This window comes from Anticarsia gemmatalis, chromosome 2, assembly GCF_050436995.1.
Source record: "Anticarsia gemmatalis isolate Benzon Research Colony breed Stoneville strain chromosome 2, ilAntGemm2 primary, whole genome shotgun sequence".
Lineage (NCBI taxonomy): Eukaryota > Metazoa > Arthropoda > Insecta > Lepidoptera > Erebidae > Anticarsia > Anticarsia gemmatalis.
In genome coordinates, this window is record NC_134746.1 from 8,872,790 (window position 1) to 8,894,973 (window position 22,184).

The window sequence follows — 22,184 nt, forward strand, 5'->3', positions numbered from 1 at the left end:
GACTTTTGCCGCGGTATAACGTGAAATATTGTCTGCAGGGTAATACAATGGTCGCACCCGGCGTGCAACACTGTGATGTTATGTGGATGTTGCGTGTGTCTGAGCGCGGCGATCGCTTTGGGTCTTGATGGAAGATGGGTTTTAGAACAACATTTCTCTGGACTGTGCGCGGCTCGCGCCTGGCTACTGGCAATCGGCTTCTCCATGGCATATGGCGCATTGTTCACTAAAGTGTGGCGGGTACATCGACACACCACTCAACCCAAAGTTGAAACGAAGGTAATAAACATGATTAGAATGTCCTCACAAATCATCTTTGTTATTTTCCATGACAAAGAACTTTGTTTGGTTTCTGTTAACAAGCGGAGCGTACAACGAACAAACATACCTACAATAAATAGGTAGATAACGAAGCGAAAGAATTTATTATATTTTCTCTGTACTGTCTTTATCCTGTCGTGTTTATGTCACTTGTCACATTATTGTGTATATCACATTTCACTCCGCACTTAACCCGAATACGTAAATCTCAAATATTATTACATTAGAATGAATTTGAAACAGACGCACATAACGCGCCGATATTAACGCTCACATAAATTACATGTAATGTGACGTAATCGTTACCAGAATGTTACTGAAGTATTTCGCGCATTCATCCAACACAAGACAGATATCGACAGACATGAATGTTAAATCGAGTCCTTTCAGCTCCGATACAACAACACAATGGAAATTAGATCGTCTCGTGACACTTTACATATCGAATGTTTGCGTTTTTTGTTTCCTCACTTCATTGCGACCTCTGAAGTTTTCCTATAGGACTTATTGAGATCACATCCAACGAGCTCTTGTAAGGAAAATAGGAAACGAAAGCTTTTTGAGATATCGGGATTTTTATTTCCTTGAATCTGATACTTTCAGCGCCTACGCGCGACGTCATTTAAATATATTGTTGACTTCTGATTTGACTTTATTTGAGAAACGCGCAAACTTTACGAGTTGGGGAATGAAACGACTGTGATTTCATGTACAAAATGATAAATGGAATTTACAGAACTTGACCCGAGACTGATTGACGGAGAATGGTTATAAATAACTTAGACAAACATAAACGTTAAATAATTAAACGACCACAAAAAAACATCCCGGTCCTAATAAGTTAAAGACAACCCCTATCTCGTTTCGGCAAAAGATCCAATCCTAACAGTTGACAATGAGATAACTTGTTTTTTTAAGTTAGTTGTCTGTCTTACAGAAGGTGATAAACAGTAAACAAAATTGTTATTCTCATAGAAAAAGCGCATCCACGGATGGAAGCTGTACACAATGGTTGGCGGTTTACTAGTGGTAGACGTGGCTTTGCTCACCGCTTGGCAGCTGAGGGACCCTCTCAAGAGGAGCGTGGAGACGTTCCCTCTGGAGGCGCCCCGGCATCACGACGACGACGTGCATATCAGACCGCAGCTGGAACACTGCGCTAGCAATCATAACACCGTGTGGCTCGGTGAGTAAAAACCATTTTTTTTATTAAATATTCTCATCACTTTTTAGCATTTTTTTTTTAAGAGTACCTACATAAAATAGCTAATGGTGGTACAATGTCAAAAAATATTAAAATACAAGATAATTTTCAAAACAATACTATTCTGGAAGCTTTCTTTCATATACGGCACCAAAAGATTACAAAAACTGACTATAAAAAAAACATAACTTTCTGTCCATACTCTGAACGACCAAAATCAGCCAGAACTTTTAGTAGTAAGGAAAACTTCCTTACCACGAACCAAACCGTACGTAATGAAATTTTATCACATTGATAACAAATTTCCCTTAGCGCATAATAATGTAATGTTTTTGCGAGGCACTGAGAACCTCACACGGTTGACTGACTCACAAGTTTATCCTTGTATCACCACTGAAGCGATTGAAGGATTCGCTTGTTTAGCATCGTATCCTCGCGTTCAAAGATCACGGTCTCTTTGTAGCAAATCCATTAATTTAAGATGCAGATCACGGAAAATAGCTGCGCATTTCTATCTCACAGAAACTTTGTTACATAATTCAATTTCTACTATCTTTGTATAAACGTTTCTATAAATTGAATTTGTAGAGACTTTGTTGATTCAAATAATTCTATAACAAAATATTGTCAATAATAATCCAAAACTACTGTAGCCCGATTCTCTACTACTATCGACTACCGAAAACCGACTATCAAGAAATTTTACACGAAGTTCTGTATTGCGCCTCTACCGGGCTCCGTAAGAACTATTTTGGCAGTACTTTTTAAATTTCAAGCTCTCGATACTCGACAGTACCGTTTGTAGAGAATTGCGCTACTGAAGCATTTCTGAAACATGATTGTAATCCGATATTATCATTATCTGTCATGTACGTAACACGACGCGTCTACAAATTATTTGACAAGCATTAATAAACGTCGTATTACTTGACTTGGCATAGCTTAACTCTATATACAGTTAGCAAATATGTTGTACATAACAAGTTAGTATTAGTAAGTACGATTATCAATATTATAACAAATGTTGTGATTCATATTTGCGATAAAAAGTTGGATTTTAATAACTCTAGGCTACTCTATGCTCTCCTATCCTTTAAACAAATTACATTTTCACACTCATCCATATGAATCAGAGAAGAGGTTTTCCGTTTTTACTGTATAAATTCCACTAGGAACGTAGTAGGCTTTTAAAATATTCTGAATATAAAAGAGTTTTTCAAAAGTGCATAGTGCATATCCGCACAAACTTGGAGTGCGACACGTAGCAAAATATTTGTATTGACGCAAAACGCGTCCTTTTCAATGCACCTCCAACAATGCACGCGTTTCATGCGCATCGCTTACTCCGGGATTATTCAAATGGGCGCCAAGCAAAAATATTTTTTCTTTAACAAAAAGTTAAAACGCCCCAGCATCCGTCCGTTTAATTTTATCTTAACGACTACCTACTTAGCACAGGCGTTTAATTCCATACCAACTTTTAATTACAAAATAAACCGACTCAAATCTTCGCCCACCCTTAATACAAACAGCAATAATTATAAAAGATGAGCTCTAATACGAAGTGATTTAAAGTGCCGTAAACAGTAAATTACATTATATAAATCTCCTTCCAAGTCCAGTGCGACTCATTTGCGACGGTAACTTGGAGAATTTTAAAAGTTTTTCTAAAGTCGTTAATAACAGCTGTTTTCTTTGTAATGTCGCTTAGAGTTGCGTTTGTTTTAAGGTAAACGATGTTAACCAAGAATATGAGAAACGCCTTAACTTTGTTGCTGTCGTGAGATGAAGCTACATAGTAGCAAACTTGTAACAATATTACGTACGGTTTTCAATGTATGGGTGCTTTAAAGCGAAACAAGTGATGTAAGTTAGAACAAAGTACTTCCGAAGCAATAACGCTTCTATGATATAATAGACAATAGTGCCCCTCACATCACCTATCCTATACCTTCTTCCATATTATACGGTACAAGTTCCAACCGCAGTACAAACTAATATAATAATCATTGTTCTAGGTGTAATGTACGGGTACAAAGGCTTGGTCCTAGTATTTGGTTTGTTCCTGGCATACGAGACGCGGTCGGTGAAGGTGCGGCAGATCAACGACTCGCGCTACGTAGGCATGAGCATCTACAACGTGGTGGTGTTGTGTTTGATCACGGCGCCCATCACTCTCGTGATCATGAGCCAACAGGACGCCTCCTTCGCCTTCGTATCTCTCGCTATAGTCTTCTGCTGTTTCCTCAGCATGGCACTGATTTTTATTCCTAAGGTAAGTAATATGGAATAAATAGTATCCGGGACTAATAATTGTATGGTGAGCACGAGTAGCTGTTCTAAGCCTGGATGTTAATGTATCTATATAAATATGGATTTAGAAATATATAAGTATGTTTATCAGTTATTTGGTTAGTACATATGTATCTAGGTATGTATTTAGAAGTATATAAGTATGTTTATCAGTTATTTGGTTAGTACATATGTATCTAGGTATGTATTTAGAAGTATATAAGTATGTTTATCAGTTATTTGGTTGCCATAGTACAGGCTCTGTATAACGACGATACTTATTTATTTATAATGTCGACTACAACGATATTTATTTCACGCCAGTGATTTTATGTTACTTTCTAACAATAGCCAAATCACAAAATAACAATTTTAACTATAAACAGTTGACTGATCTCCACATGTAGTAATAAATTATAAATAACTAAACAACAGCTCAAACGAATAAAAGGAAAGCGATGGAAATTCTCTACAAAATTAAAAGATAAAATTATTTAATCTCGCCTTGTGAAAATAGCTAAAGTTGAAGTAATTGATTAGCGTACCGCGCATGGCACGTTTAACACGAACTCGCTTCATACATAATTTACTTGTACCTTTTCTAAAAATTCAACTTGATATCTAATTTCAAAGATCCACTTATTTAAACTTTGTTTGCTTTTAAACATAAAAGCTTTTTAGGTAAAGCAACTATGTAATTATAATTTCATTAGGTATCGCAAAGCGTATCTAGTTCATTCCAGATAACACACGTTATACTGACATGCTATTATCATATTCCCTTGTGCAAATACCAGAGTTCAGTGAACCGTGTCAAACTCACTAACAGCTATAGACAGGTGCTTGTGCTATCGCTATCGTATTACCGACCTTGTGCTAAAAATATAAGGGTTAAACTAATCTTATTATAACTGAAAATTAATACTTCCTTAAAGTCCAATTAATAAAAATTTATATATTTCTGAAAGGCGATTTCCTTCCACTATCGATTTTCAACAGGCTAGCCATTAAAAAAGGAACGAAAAAGTAATTTCAATAGTTTTTTTATTTTTGTTATATCATTTTAAATGTCAAACGCTCGGTAGTAGATAGGACCGAGTGTAAAAAAATCGCGCTGCTGATCAAGTGTTGTTAAGATATCAGCTTGACGAGGAATGTATGCTCATGTGGTTTGGGCTGATTAGAAAAGCTGGTTTTCACCCGTTATCTTGCATATGCCAAGTTGTGGTTGGGTAGCAAACATCTTATATAATGAAGGACTGAATAACAAAAGGCTTCCTTGGGAGAAGACAAAAGATGCAGGGACAGTAGTGGCACGGTAAAATAATATAGTGGTGACCACAGCCACACGATCACAATCTGTTGCCGTTAAATCTTACATTACCTGAGTCTCTGTCTTTCAATATCTGGTAAAGATTTCTTCAACATTAAAAGAAAAAAAGTTTCGTTGTCTCAACTTGTAATGATGACACAAAGTAAATTAAGTAGGCGGACGAACGATCACGAACCATAAAGTTTTCCTAAAACTCCTAATTAGTAAAGCAATGTATTTTGGCAAAAACATTTCGTTATTACAATATTATTTCTCTTCGATCTTTTTAATGAACAGGTTTATTTCAGTCTGTATCAAACAAACAATGTTTGCTCGAATAATAATTAACTTTTCCGATCTAATTAAAATGTTGGAAATAATTAAAATTACGATCAATAATGATTTATCTGATTTCTGTTCTGTACAATATTGTAATATATTTTCCGTTTTTGTTTTCCCTCATTAGCTTGAGAGCTGTTTCGCAATTTTTTGGACTATTTATTTCATCTCTTCTTCATAAATGTGTTATTTTTCCCACCATTTGTTTCATATTTTCGTTGTAAAGTGGAAATATATGGAGCATGTACTTCAAAGCGGACCTTTCCTAAATAAGTTGTGTGAAGCTTAAACGAATTACTCTTAACTTGTAACTAACCGTATCATCGTAGATACATTAACTTAGGAAATGCTCGAAGCAGAATGGTGATACTTATCACGAAATTGTATTTTTTTATTTACTCCACGTGATTTTTTACACACCCACATCTCTTCAAACTTTGTAATAGACTTGATATTCAAATGACACAGACTATATCAATAAACTTTTCTGTAAACTTTTTTGGCTACGACTCCTAAAAGGCAATATTGTTTGTTGCAGTTGACCGTAGCATTGCATTTCAATCGAAAACTCAATCGTCGTCCCTATGCGTGATATTTCGAGATTTTTGCTTGTTTTTTATACGTGTGGGTCACTGTTCTGCAATGGGCATTTACCACTTTTGATGCAGAGTGAACGAATCTAACAAAACTACACAAATGCTATTATATACATAATACAACGTGGTACAGTCAGCTCCAAAAGTAGCTGATCATACTCAACTTTTGAAACCCTATGTACTGAAATCTGCACATTATTCCATAGAAAAAACATTTGTTATTGATTGAAATGTTTAATTCTAACATTCTACCTGATATTGATCAGTTATTTTTAAAGTTACGTAACACAGAGGTTTCAATACATTGAGTATGATCTACTTTTGGAGTTAACTGTACAAGCTTGCCTCAGATTTCCGCTCGTCTAAACAAGAGTTCAAATTCTTAACGCAACGTTTTCTCGGCCTTATCGTGACTACAAAAAGGACAATTGCTTTTTATTGACTTAGAACTCGTAACTATTTATTGTTTATATGGGTCTGTAGGTACAATGAATGTAGAATGGCAGCACTTTACCTGTTTAGGTGTTTTCTGATAGGAATGAAAGATTGCCTTATTTTCTTCACCACCTTTAAAATGCATTATGGGGTACGACGTGAATAGATAACTTGTACCTTAGTAGAAAATTACACGCTCCGTAAAGTTATTCGGAGTAAAATAATATCAAGAATCATCGCATAACTCGGAGTTCACTTTCACCCTCGGAAAACTGGGCCACATTATTACTATAAAGGGCGAATTGATTCAGTCGTTAATATATAAACCAAAATGTGATTTACGAGAGAAGTTGGCCTCCCTTCTGAAATTAATGCGCGGACGCCTACCTCGGAGATACTTTCACACGATTTAACATGATAATCGGTATTATGGAGCGGCAGTTTAAATAGAAAAATGTCTTTACGCGATATTAATGTTACCTTTTATGACACTATATTCGCATCGTAAGCCGTTTAAGGGAATTTTAAAGGCTTTCATAAACTTCCTTGAACATGCCTTGTGTAGGGTATTTACCGGGATATGCTTCAGCAAATCCTGCCTGTCATTAGACGCGGCTCGTAGGTTACTGTATTGGTCTTTGATGGTCAATGAACAATTGAGGCATTTGCAAGAAATGACAACAATCTGTGCGCTGAATACCGTGTCAAAATGTGAATGTATAAACTGTAAAGTTTTCTTCGAAGCTCTAGTTAGTCGCTCATGCTTTATGCCGTGATAGCACCAATTATTCTTGGGAGTGCATTTTTCTTTCTTCTTTTAACATAAAAAACATGAAGTATATATCTGTTTTGTAGATCGATTTAATGACGTATATCATATTACACATTTCGTAGTACATTAACCAGTATTAATAATCATACGGACACATTGTTATTTTGTAATTATGCCACCTGTCATCCCAATTACGATATACCGGCACCGAACGAAAACATATTGTAGATAATATGATATAATTATTTCTGTATGCAATACAAGGTTGTAGTTATCAAATATCATTGTATTTGCAGATGGACTATATTTACGTATTTTTATTAGAGTACTAGAGGCTACCCGTGACTTCGTCTCCTCGGGAACTCTGGGATAAAAAATAGCCTATGTGTTATTCTGTGTCTTCAACTACCTATATACTAAATTTCATCATAATCGGTTCAGTAGTATTTGCGTGAAAGAGTAACAAACATCCATACATACATACCTACATACATTCTCACAAACTTTCGCATTTATAATATTAGTGGGATGATAAAATAAATTATTATTAGCTTAAAAATAAATATTTTTACATGCTAGCCGCAAATGCTCCGGTTTTATCTACGTTATGTAAATTATTTTGAGAAAAAATGTAAACAGTTCTGGCGAGCCGCGATAACGGCCAAACAGTGACGCTGCAATAGTTGACCTATGACAATAACGCTGACATTGTCCTAACCTACAATATTTACTTTCTGATAAACTTTTGCCAAATTATTTAGGATACTTCTTCTGAGTTCTTCTACTGACTAATTGGATGGGAAATTACATGAGTCCCCCTTCGTTTATTGATCACGAAATTCTTCTAACTAGAATAAAAGAGTTAGATCTTATCTTAGTACTTTCATTAAGAACGTAATCGTTCCGTAGATCGACCTTCCAATAAATTGCTACCGCAAGCCATCAACAATCGAATTGGTGCTCCACAGTGCTATTAGTGTCTATCTACACGAGTGGATATTTTGACGTCATCAACCAGATAAAATCCCTTCGCTGACGACATTCACAGTGATTGATAGACTGTCAGTTCGAAGCCATAAAAAGCACAGCCGAACGCGTGTAATCGTTCCAATCGAAGCCTACATTTTTCAGCTGCAAAACTAATTTCGCAAACTGGGTTTTGTTAACACTTTTTAATCGTAGCTTTTTTAAATAGCGTTATTTGTGTCCAGTGCATACAGTTTATAATGTTCAGAGTATAATAAATTTTAAATTATCAGGTAATTGAGGTGATTCGTCACCCTACGGAACGCGCGGAGAGTGGGCGCGGCTCGGGGTCAGGCTCCGCTCCCGCCGACGAAGAGCGCTACCGGGAACTGGTCAAAGAAAATGAAGAACTGCAGAAACTTATCGCACAGGTACCTTATACTTCACTATCTATTTATCTTATGGAGACTTTCTTCTTGTGACTTAGTCCGTGATTTATGTGAAGACTTGAATGAATTTTGGTGACGCAGTTAATGGTGGAAATATTGCATAGATTTATTTTTATTTCTACAAAACTGAAGCGATGTATTTTCGAGTAACGTAATAACACTATTTCATAATGGCTTAAATACTGTCTATAGTGTCAAAACCTTTCAATAAAAAAAAAATATAGCGAAAAATATCTTCTTCGTAAATATATTTCCTGATAAAATACGAGTGTAAACAACTCTGCTCAGTTTAGTACACATAAATTGTGCAAGCTTTTGTATTTGCGTGTTATTTTCTATAACAAATGTTTGGCGATATAAATATTTGTGTGAAGTAACACCTCCACTGCAGCGTGTTACACTTTAAAAACACTTCGCAACGCGTTTATCTAAAAATATATTGACAATATATTCACATTGCTGAACGAGTATTTGTTCGACACCACTTGTGTAATGCGTTTTTTACAAACTCTTGACCAAATTGCCTTTTTGAAAGTTATCCAAATAATTCGGTACTCGAACATATCGTAACGAATAGCGCGATTCTATTCCACTATCGATAATCGACAACATGATCAGCGCCTCTAGCAGGCGCTGTTGGAACTATTTTTGCAGTACATTTTAAATGTCAGCCTAACGATACTCAATAGTGATCGACTTAATAGAATCGAGCTCCAAGATTCTCATAAAATACTTTCCATTTCGTATGACCTATAGATGGTCCGACCGCTTGTAATAAACAGCTAGTAAAATGCATCCTTCAAAATGTGTCCCTGCCGTCAGCGTCAAAGGTACCGAACGCATCTAAATTTCAAGCTTCAAAGCTTGTGCTCAAGGGGCCGTTGTGGCCTTTAACGATGAACCTTTAGTTTTAATGTTATTGTTGTTATCTACTTAAGAGTTTTTTAAAGAATCTTTAGCCAATTTTTACGGGCGCTAACGATACATATCATGTACGTTTTCTCCTTACCTACATATTTTACTAATATTTCAATAACATGCTACAATTCCTCGTACACAGCGTTAATTGCGTAAAATAGAACAAACAACTTCACGTAACAACATTCAACATCAATCGCAAACCAATAATATTGTTTGACATTCTATCAATCTGTTGTACCGCAAAACTTGAGATATTCTAGCCTTATCGACTCCCATTCATCCGCTAGCAAATCCAACTCGAGGTTGTTTCAAACAGTGTATTAACACTGTTATTTCAGTAAAACAAAGATAGATAAACGTTTTGAAATCTGGCTTATTTCGTCTTTAGGATAGGTATAATTCATAGATTTACACATCATGTTTTCGGAGTCACTAATTGACTGACTGATTGAAAAACAAATACCAAGTGCGATATTAGTATTTAAAAATCTTTCAGTAATTGACAAAATAAGATGCCAGTTTAACTTATGGACAACTAATTGAAGAAGTGACAGCAAACGCATGGAACAAGCTGTAAAAAATCCACGAAAAACGATACTTGTTCAGAGGAACCGGTTAGATATTGTAAAATCTGTAACGAATATTGTTTCCTTTATTTTACTACGTTTTTTACTCGTATATAGTATGTTCCTATCAACGTAAAAACCGCTCCGATTCTCCAATTCAATCCAATTCCAATGGACGCTGTTCAAATCGCAAAGAGAAAATACTGATCTAAGTTCGCTTTTTGTTCCCTTTTTTAGGCTCTTGCTGATCTAATATAGATCATAAACCAACAAAATTGAGTCGTTCTATTATAAAAAGTCTATTGGCATGTACCTATTATAAAAACCCGAGAAAGATTGAGAAGGATACTACATTTTGATACAGTTCTTTCTCTTATTACCTTTTACATTATACTGATGTTCATTTCCAAGATGTCTTCGTTTTACTAGTACATAAGAAAATAGTAAAATTGTTTTATGAGAATGTTGTATCTTGCGGTTTCTTGACGAAACTTCCCCAGGGCTTTATCTTATCTGCTTTAATATATTTCAATATCTTGTTATGCCAGTATATTTATACTACTGTTTTTGTTTTTACCTTGAGTCCCTAATGGCTTAATGTTATATACGACTTCCGAAAAACTTCTCCACAACTAGCATCGTTACCGTAAATTGCAGCTTCATTAATAGCTCATTCTAAACAGTTTAGCGTGCATCCAACCTTAATGGATTACTTAAACAGTGATTATTCAAAAAAGAGAATTTAAGAGACGAAAAAGGTTTTAATCTTGACACTTCCTCGCAAAGTCTTTGGTCTGCTTTATCTCTGACCTGAAGGTTCTAGTTTCATGTTTAATTCATTTTCTTTGAAGGTGTTACGATGTGTCGTTTGTTAAATAAAGCACCTTTCGTCTGACCGTATAAATATTCGTATAGTTTTTATGAGCTACGGAAGGCGGTTGCTCACACGTAGTTTCGCGTGCTTATGTGCGTTACGTGTGTCAGTGGGCGCGTGATATTTCCACTTATTTACGAATACAGTCGTTTTATTTACCGCAATGTTACGTTGGGAAAAAAATAACAACGACCTATTAAATGAACTATACTACATGTACACTTAAAAGTCCTTATCATGTTACATGTAATACTTACTACGATTTTATAAATAATTATAATTATAATGTAGCGTAAAATGCGTACGCTTATGCAATAATTAAAATAAGTATTCCAATTTTTTTACCGCCGGAATACTATTAGCAAGTCAGATTTAAAAAATATATTTATAAGTCATCAGTCAATACAGACTACAAAAACAGCCAGTACGAATTTATTAAAATAATGAGACACAGAGAGTTACAACCTCATTTGAGCGCTCGACGTTCGTTTCAACGTCATAGTAAATCTTTTAGTATTACAAAGTTGGCACCATTGGCAATGCAAATTGGTAACAAAGTTGGATCGAGGCCTACGGTCCTAAATAGGTACCGTTCTCGATGGATCGCAATTGCCCGTCCCTGTATATTGGCACTTGGGGGCACTTACCGGTTCCAATACTGCACCATGCGGCCAACTGAGTGATTGCCTTTTAACTACAAACTCACGGCTGTCTGTAAAAATGCACTTAGAATATTAGCAAACGATCAAATATTGACTTCGTTTAATTGCTATCAAACGAAGAACGCCTATCATTTCGATAATGGTAGGAAAATGACATTCTTAGTAGGGTATAACTCTTTCTACAAAATGTCGAAATGAATAAGGTCCTGTATAGTGAATATCTCACTAGCGCTTAACTATTGATAAGTTTTTTCAGATTTCTTTTAAGAACTACTTTTCCTGAACGAAATGAAAACGAAAGCCACAATACCAATAGTTAGTTATTATGAAAAAGTAGTTATTAATATTATTGTATTTAAACAATATCGTAAACTATGACTTTAAAATAAAATATGTCGTATTATCCTTGTACCTTTGATAGCAACACGTCAAAACTGTTAGATCAAGACCAAGTTTAATCAAAATTTTCAGCAATATCTAACAGTTGAACTGGTTTCTCAATTCTAGCACAATTTTCTATGTAAGAAACATGATTAGTCTTCTAGTTAATTAAGGCGCTACAGCCAGCTCCTTTATTGCTACATTACATTGAAAAATTAATACGAACAGACAGGTCGGGCTAGTGATTATTCATTTAATCGCCTTTATCTGCTAAGCTTGGATTAACAGACGTTTTTCATTGTTTTCGTTATATTGTTGAAATTATTTGCTCGAAAATAGTGTTTTTTAAACGGGATTTAAAACGCGTAGAATATCTTTATACATATACTAGAGGTTTAAAAAGTTATCTTACAAAAAACCCTTTATAATTTTTACACATAAACCTTCCTCTTGAACCACTCTATCTACTAAAAAGACAGCATCAATATCCGTTTTATTGTTTTAAAGATCTAAGCATACAGACAGTCCTGAGTCAGACATACAGACATAGGGACAGACGCGGGAAGCGACTTTGCTTTTTACTAATGTACATATAAACAAATTGTGGTGTTTGTAGGGATCGTAACCAAGTAGCATTCTTCTCTGCCTACCCCCATGGTAAACAAGCGTGATTTTATGTATGTATTAGGTTATGATAAAGGTGCTATTTAATATACTAAAATTACACTCCACGAGCTCTAGAGATTATTATTATACGATACTGAGAGAGTTTGCTAATCACTTACCGTGAAAAGCACTAAGCTGATACTGAGAATTCTGGATGGTAACTAAATTAATAACTGCATGACTTCGTAAATGGAAATCCGGGGAATCTCTGGAATATTAGAATTAAATAAATACTCCAGCAAACTCTTTGGAGTATAGTCATTAGAATGCTGTTTCAAAGTATCACGATAAATATCGAAATTTAAAAGACTAGAGGACCGGCCCCACTTCTTCGAGGTGTAGAACAATTTTGTCCCGTTGATACCATTCCCATGGCAGTTTCGATCCCAGACCTCTATCCGGCAGTTAGAAACATATTTAAAAAATAGTAATCCAGTTTGGTTTAGCTATTCAAAAGTTATGCGCGTATATACATTTCAGCAATTAATTTTTATTTATAGAGATTAATGACTGATAAACTTTGATTACTGAAACGAAATCGTAGCAATAATTGCCGTTCGTACGTCATCAGACAAAGGTTTCGTTTATAATTCATCTATTTCCAATAACAGGCTAATTCGAAAACAAAGAAAACAGTTTTAATAACAGATTATAACAGGCTTATCGGTCTTGTATGGATTAACTTTAGACAAACTGACCCCAAATACACAAACAGCTATGAATAATAACTATGTATTATTACAAGCAGTTTCTACTGTCCCTAGTGGCAGATCAAGGCTTCAGAGGACGGGGGACCGGCATCTTAATAGATACTAGTTCTAGGAATGTCTGAGCTATTGTTTTACGACCTTTATAAAAGTAATCAAGCTGTCAAAGTGACTATTCTTATTACAACGTTTGAAACTGAACCGTTTCGACGAATTATGTCTCCGGCGGTATGTTTTCAAGTATATTAAAGAAAAATAGTGACATTTGTGTCACCTCATTTTTTTTTCTGCAGGTACGTTTTCGTACGTGATTTTATTTCTGTTTCATCTCACTGTGTCTGTATAATAGTAGCAAACTATTCTACAAGTTCCATGATAATATTATTCCAACAATAAACATTGAATAAAGTCTTGAATTATTTAAGACCGCCCTGTTATCTTAAAGTCTACCGCAGAATTATGACAACGCAGAATCTAATTACACAAAATTATAGTAGAAATCTGTGCTCTAGGTTACTTAGAATATATAATACTAAACTAACATGAATATGAAGATTTAACTAATACAGTTAAAACATTTTTCTACAAAACTGCGTTTTTATTCTTTACAAATTCTAGAATAATAAGTAATTTTGATTATGTTAAAATCATTATCATGGCTTAGCCTTTCTTCCAAACTATGTTGCAGTTAGCTTCAAATCTCAACGGATGCAGCTGAATAACATTGTTTTACATTTTTTGATTATGTTAAAATACCGTCTTAAAAATATTCATTTAAGTCTTTACAATCATTCTATAACGTTAGTTTTAGAACTCGGATTTTTTCACTGTGACTAATTAAATTATACAGTTTCCTTGCAATTACAGCTCTTGCATAATAAGTATATTTACAGAAGGAGGAGCGCATTCGAGTACTGAAACAGAAACTAGCGGAGCGGGAATCAGCCGCGGCAGGCGTGACGCAAGGTACGGGCGGAGGCGACCGCGTGCTGGCCGACCTCGCCACCGCCACCTCCGACTATGGCACGTCCACCAACTACACGCGCTCCTCCCGCGCCTCTGTCTCTGACCTTGACTTCTCTGAGAGCTACCTCTAATCCCCATGACCAATTTACGATCGCCTCACATCTAGCGCGACACCACACGCAATTTAAACAATATATTGTATGATTCAACGACTATATTCTAGTGTATTCCACACAGGGACTAATTAACATGTGTGAATAATTTATGTCTGACTTCGCGCTAGAAGTGAACGTTCCCTCATACCCAACAATGATAGTTTAACCCGTTCGTTGACAATGCTCTCTCAAAATTACCTTGTTTTGTGTTTGGTTTTCATTTCTCATTGAAACTTTAGCTTCAATATATCCAGTGAACCACCGACCCAATATGTGAAAATATAAAAATAAATATAGCCGACCCTTCCCGATCCCGTTTAATATGAACATTCCTAATACAACTATTGGTTTTTTAAACGGCCTATAAAGCCCGGCCTATTACGCTACACATCTGAAGCGATTACGTTGAAACGATTAATTCAATTGGACTTGGGTACGGCGTACATCGGAGGGGAATTCTGAATACAATCGAATGGCGGCGAGATTAGTCAATCACCGGTGGAATCACACTCAACCCTCATTACGCGCCGTCTGGGCTGGTCATTAGCCTGGCCGGTGTCTCCCCGCTCTTGTCCTGTTTAATTAATATGCTACGTTACAAGAGGTGGGCTGCCTACACTTGTCGGCCTAGAATCCCGCTTGCACTACCTAATAACGCTCACTGCTGAATTGTCGTTCTGCGAATCTACCGTCCCCTTTATCTTCCCAGTACGACTGATTAGAGTGCGATGACCGTTGTTACCGACTAATGATTGTCTACCTTGTGACTGATTTACTTGTCTTATGACCCTGCTATCGAGTGATTAAAATAAACGTCCTACTGTTTTTGTATACTTTCTCCCGAATCCGTTTGACTTCTCTTAATATTTTGTTTGTATCTAAATAATGATTGTGTGAGCGTCACCGGAACATTACCGCCATTTATTAATGGATATGACGTAAGCCTGTGTCAGTGATTGAGCATTCTACCGATATGTGCGAGTAGATATGTCGTTATTGCATTAAATATTTATATTGATAAGCATATTATACCTAAATTATGCCCAATCACTAATTCTAACGTATTACAAATATCTTCGCATAAGCCAGTGGTAATAATTTCATTAGTGTGAATTGCTTGGTAACATTTCATTTGCGTCACTTATGCGAAAATATTTGCAACGTGGTTATTACTTAACCCTTACGTTAGGTCGCGGTCTGTTTGAGATCAGATTCAGAACAAAAATGGATAACTGCCAAATGTTCCAAATTCCAAATGTGTCATAGACAGTGACATATATCCGTGTTATATTTTATATTTGTTTGTTTTGGACATAAGAATGAATCAGATGTTTTAAAGAATATTTTATCCTGAACAGCAGTGTAGCTTGGAAGATGTCAGTTGGACCGCCGCCTAAACTATAAACTCTACCTCACACGTACTGTAACGATTGCACGTGTCTTTACGTCTAAACAACCTACCTACTATTCCTACTAGACTGATTTAGTGGTACTCTTAGCGTTATGAGACATACTCATAAATTGTTTCTACATACTCAATTGTAAGCTACGAATTGTAGATGTTATTCTCTACATCCATTAGGCTACTAGTTACTAGTGTTGTGTCTCTTCAGACGAGAACCCTTAGCATTAAGTGTCGCTACAACGATTGTTCTTTATGCATTTTAAAGATATAAAGTCATGATTACTAACACGAATTTCTTCAAATTGACACGTTTCTATTTTATTGGCACAAATATTTAGATAGCTTTAGCCTCATATTAACAAGAAACATTTCTTTATGTAAAGGTTAATAGAATATAAGTAAAATAATGTCCATTTTTCGTTATCATGTTAAAATTTTATTGCATAATTTAATCGCGTAGCTTCTCGGATTCATGCAGTCAAATCTCGTTAGAAGCACACTGTTAATTTGTTTAATATTTATGAACACATTGTTTAGATGAATTGTTAAGATGATACGATTAGACACACTAGACTGTAATGGGGAGAAAAAGACCATTTGCTGAAGACTGTCTGAGCAGAGCTCGATGTACAGACTAGGTATGTGCGAGCCTCGTGTAACCCCAGCTCCTAGTAGTGTTACGTAAGTAGTTTGAAGATGTTGTCCGGCCCCGTAGTTCCCCGTGTTGTGTCAGCCCCAGAGATGCATGTCACCCACACTCACACTGCACCCCGGTCCACCGACCCCTCTGTACTTGGTGCTTTGTAATGCTTTATCAACGTCCGAACCCTTGTAGTGTGTTATTTAAGCACTGGAACCAACTCCCAACTTACGTTTCACTAACTTTATCATCCGATCCTTTCGGAATACACTCATGTACACAGTGGTTTACTGTTTTACACACATTGCACCCGAACACCCCGTTGATTTACGTCACTACCTCAGTTTTAAATGTGTAAAAGTACGTGGATATGTATATAGTAGGCAAACGGTGTTAAAGGCTGACTAACGAGATTTCCTTGCATGAATGTTTGATATGATTGTTTTATTTTATGTAAATTGCGCTTTAATTTATTTTTATACATTATTATGAAGGAAATATCACCGAATGAGAATGACGTCAGTTATATTAAAACACAACTTTTTGCTTTCCTTATATCTGAATGATGTAATAACTTCACAGTCGTTTCTTCTATTGTTAAGGAGCTCACAATAAACAATATTTTCTGTCATCAAAACTTCTTGACCTCACAAAAGTTATTTCTTCTCTCGAGACTTATTGCCGCAATTAAATGTTTAATGCCGCTTTGACGTTTATTTAGTTGTGCTTATTATATTTTACATAAAAGCTTATGTTTTTAGGCAGATGTAGATCTGTTTAATGGGTAATGGATATTTGTATTTCACCTGTCTATGTGTGCCGTCTCGTAACTACCGTATATCTTTCTAGAACCGTAAATTTAACATGTGTTTCATGTATAAAAGTTTAAAGTGAATCGTATTTACGAAATAGTACACGTAGACGGAAGATACCTACGTGTGTAACTAAATGATCTTTTTCTCTCGACAGATGTACAGGACGAACACATCTGATCGCCCGCAAGGCAATCTTCGATAGAAATATTAGATTAATAGCTGAATTTAATGTTGAATAGAACTGTCATGGCGCCGTAGTGAATTTCTTTTATATTGATAAGAAATAAAAGTGTTCTTATATTGTTAGTTAACTGGACTAAGTACCTTACGTTCGCGTCGAAGAAATATTCGAAGCTGAACTAACTTAGCTAATCAATTACCATACAGTACCTTACTGTACCCATTGTTCGTGTTAAGTTACGTGTAGGGGATTCTACATAGTGTGCACGGAATATGAGATACAGACATAGATGTGAATAACTTGTTACATAGTTGATTGTAATTGATCGTTGCTCAGTGTATAATAAAATGAAAGTAATGTTAACAAATAAAGAGACGTCGAATAATGTTTATCTGAAATCGAAGACTTCGATGTACCGTCTGTCTATTATTTTATATAGATGTTTAACACAGAAAAGTAAAAAATACTTTCATGTTTCCCTTTAAAAATATTATACGGTTGGATTTAAATGTACCTTGTAACGTTTCTAATAACGTGTTTCAGTCTACAGTATCCAATAAAACGTAGAATTATGTTTTACATATCACAATAAAACGTACCTACATAATGGTAAAATCTGAATATAAAACATTTATGAAATTTATTAGTAAGTATTCGATCAATGTACTATATACGTGCGGCTCAATTCCAGTGATATTGGATGCCAAAATCATATTAGAAAGGATACATACATATTTACAAACACACGCATTATCATGATTTATTTTAACACTATTCTAATATTTGATTCACGAGTAAGGACATGCACTTATCACAGGGGCTGTCTAGATGGAGGTGCTCATCGAGCAACTAGCTGTAAGTAATTTACCGAATATTATTTGTCTAGTCAATCGTTAAACGTTAGTTTAATAACAAATCCGTCATGTTACCATACAGACAGTTTAGATTTATAATACAGTTGTTACAGCACTGCCAAGTCATTTGTATCTATAAGTAGAATAAATAAAAACAAATCTAGTTTCTAGATATAGACCATTGATAGCCTAGTTTCGGTTTATTTCGACATTTTCGGTCCGGTAAGTGCAATAGATAAATTGTATATAGCAACGTTATCGGTCAGATTAAAAGCCGTTGTTATTATCACAGGTTTTCCGTTATACATAGATCTACAAAGAAGCCCGCGCTCGTGTAGAATGCCTGTTCCCGAATGTCTTTTTGGCGTGTGTTCAAAAACCAGTCCAGTTTTATTTCCGCAACTTTAAAAGAAAGATCCATCCAAATAGCATTGCTGTGTCTGAAGTCTGCAATTACTGTGGAATGATGTTATATAAAAAGGAATGTTGTTTTATTTATTATATTACTAAGATATTTCGTTTTATAACCTTCAGAGAGCTCTAGTGCTGTTTCGTTTTATAGCAAGCTAAAATTTAATAGTATAAGTGTTATAAATAATTATGTTATTAATCTAATTTGTTGTATTTTGTAATAAATTGTTTTATTTCCTTCCTGTTCGTGAACTCACGACTTCACTTATCTAACTAAGTATCTACATCACGCATTCGGCCTTAGAAAGATTTGACTGCATAGAATTAAATGATTTTTGTTACGGGTGTCACCAAATTGTTGTCTAACGTTGTACATATTGTTTCTTAAAAATTTAAATACATTTAGGAAATCGTTGATATTCTAAATTTTATTACATTTTGAAATGATTACGGTACAATATTGTGATCCCGTCAGTGAATGTGAGTCGCCTGTTGCGAGCACTTGCAGTGACGGGTCGATCGTACAAGTTTATCTAGAAAATTAGTATAATGTCAAGTTTATTGTAAGCTTCGTAATAATTAGTAAATTACTTTCCTGTGATCTGTACGTTTGGTTGTATTAAACGTTTCACCCAAGTCATCACTGTGTAAATAAAGAGTCATCGAATGATCTGAATGTAACCTTATTTTTTATTTCATCCCTCCCCCTAACAAATATTTGCATTATCTCGAGTGTTAATTCTGCATAGTCCTAAACATGCAGCTAGATAAATTAGAACTGACCTCTTAAGTCAAATATAGATCTAGAATGGACAGAGAATTGAAGACTTATAGGCTATTTACGGTGCACTTAGGTTTTCCACGTGTATGACATTGTCTAAGCACACAATGGCACTGATGTAAGGGTAAAACTCGATACTATAGAGCTCGAACTAATCTTATACTGATTCATATCTGCGCTAATGTTATGATCTCGTGCCGATACCACGAAGTCCTGATACAAAGGCCGTCGCTCCTTTATCTCACAGACAAAGGAATCTTGCAAACAAAGTTAATCGTTTAAAGTGGTCGTGACGCCATCGACTACGTTTGGCATTTATACCATATCATATTGAAAAACAATACGCCTATTTTTATACAATATTATTATTTTCATATAATTGGAACTTACAGTAAAAATAAGGAAAAACATCGTTTGTATATTTTTACGAGAAATATTCTGAAGAAATGCCTCACATCAACTCCATTGAACTTCACAAGCTTTCCTTATGCTTTGAAATACGCAGCGATATCATTAATATGACCAAAATTGTGCGCTGCTACTAACAGGCAAACAAATTAGAGAGGGGCGGCGACGATGGCCACGATTCATTTTCACAAAGGTAAGTGTGTTCTCAAGCCGCGAAAAAATTAAAAAGAAACGCTGTCAGAACAATAAACATTTCGTAAAACTCAAATTAGTTTCGCATTTCATTAACGAAGATGGTCATTTCTAAGTATAACGGGAACGAAGCAATTTGTTCTAAAAGCGGGATTAAGCGATGACTGAAGGCAAAGTCGGATCTGACTAAAGTTTTGGACTATATTATTAGTATTCCGGTTAATCTGAAGGCCTAGTTCGTTAAGTCATATGCCCGCACAGGTATGTATTTTGCTCGTTCTCCTCATATAAAATGACAAAAATACATGAATATATTTTTATGTTGTGGACAGAGATTAAAGATTTTGTTGTACTGTTATTACTTAGTTCGTCAGTCAACAATATCAAACACGATATATGAAATTGGTTCACGAATGCAACGGACGTCATAGATATAATTTATGTGAACCAAATACAGCTGAATCATACATTAGTAACGTATATTCATACAATTTTGTGGGTTATATTAGAATTGTGCCATTCTGTTTCAACTATAATTGAATATTATCATCATTATAATCTCATTATCGTCAACTGGGACGGGTACTTGTATATTCATCGCATTACGTACGTATATTTATATTCTTGCGTCTTGTTATATTTTGCAATTCAATTTTCATTTCATTCACCTAATGGACGTGACTCAGATTATAATCTAATTATAATGTTCATAAATGGAATAGATTTTTATTTATAAAATTCGTTTCGTCATATCATCGCTATGGAAATGAAAATGGTCGTAAACGTGTATTGTAATCACTTTGCCTCGCTAAATATTTGAGGAAAAGAGCCGCTTTGAGGTAACGGTGCTATCGCTCGTAGAAAGTAACAGAGTATGACATATTAGATTGCTCGAATGGAGGCTGTTCTAAGTGAAAGAAATGCCCAATTATTGTGCGGGAACATACACAAAGTGAACACAATTTTCGTTCGAGTCCAAATAATCATAAAGAATAATCATCATAAAACTTTTCACTCATCGTATCATATAGAAATAAAGATAACACCCGATACGAAGCACTTATTATGCTAATGCATAGTAAGATGAAACATAATATTATAACGAAAATACACTGATCTAGGATTAGCATATAGTTCTGAAAACACATTTGCCTAATACGTTTGTAGTATTGAGGCATTTCTGATTTCCATTAAATTCTTCAGATGTCTAAAACAATTTTGCGAAATGGAATACGAAATCATCATATAGCATTAAAGCTTATTTTCCTAACGTAAACGAGAACGTTCTCTGCAGCGCAAAAATAAAAATACCTGGCAGGCTGGGTATTCACTAACTAAATGATTGCGAGCGAAAGCTCCGTAGAATCCTTTAGATTTGCGCAACGGAAAATAATACACAAAGGAAACTCGTCAGCGCGCCGAGGTTAGGTCTCCATTTGGAGGTGGTTGTGAAGGTTATAAAGAAGTGTGCACGATGTTGCGGCGGAACGCAGATGAGCCTATTCGCCTAAAAGTCGACGACAGCCATACGATAGGGCGCGCTTTCAACTGCCGCATCTGAATTACAAATAAGGCCACTTGAGTCTGCCTCGGCACCCACCATTTCAGGGGCGGCTTTTTATAATTTTTTCGTAGCTAAATGCTAAGTTTAGAAGATATTTCGAAATTGAATTACCCGAGAGAGAGTGAAAACATGTCTTTGCAAACTTTGTCGCAAAAAACGAGCACTTTTGTCGTGGGGAATAATTAAGTATACTGGAAAGTATTTTATTAGACTCCTAGGAGTTATCATTTTAACTTTTACAAAAGTTTATAAAAACAAATTAAGTTACTTTAAATAAGAAAGTATTATACTACATACATCCGGGAGCTTTTAATACCTGTTCAGGTAGAAAATCAAAATAATGTCTTAT

General features: G+C 35.3%; 1 protein-coding gene across 2 annotated transcripts in view; it reads left to right on the forward strand.

The window, feature by feature from the left end:
- GABA-B-R1 (gamma-aminobutyric acid type B receptor subunit 1) overlaps positions 1-19,662 on the forward strand; it is a 144,365-nt gene extending 124,703 nt beyond the window's left edge. The window contains exons 11-16 of one of the 2 annotated variants that reach the window (XM_076130432.1): positions 39-279; positions 1,297-1,507; positions 3,544-3,800; positions 8,531-8,668; positions 14,357-14,429; positions 17,599-19,662. In XM_076130432.1, the coding sequence (XP_075986547.1) occupies positions 39-279; positions 1,297-1,507; positions 3,544-3,800; positions 8,531-8,668; positions 14,357-14,429; positions 17,599-17,621 (943 nt within the window). In that variant the 3' untranslated portion in view covers positions 17,622-19,662. Of the gene's footprint in view, positions 1-38; positions 280-1,296; positions 1,508-3,543; positions 3,801-8,530; positions 8,669-14,356 lie in introns of both variants that reach the window. The other variant, XM_076130423.1, reaches the window with a different exon arrangement.
- Positions 19,663-22,184: the final 2,522 nt, after the last annotated feature.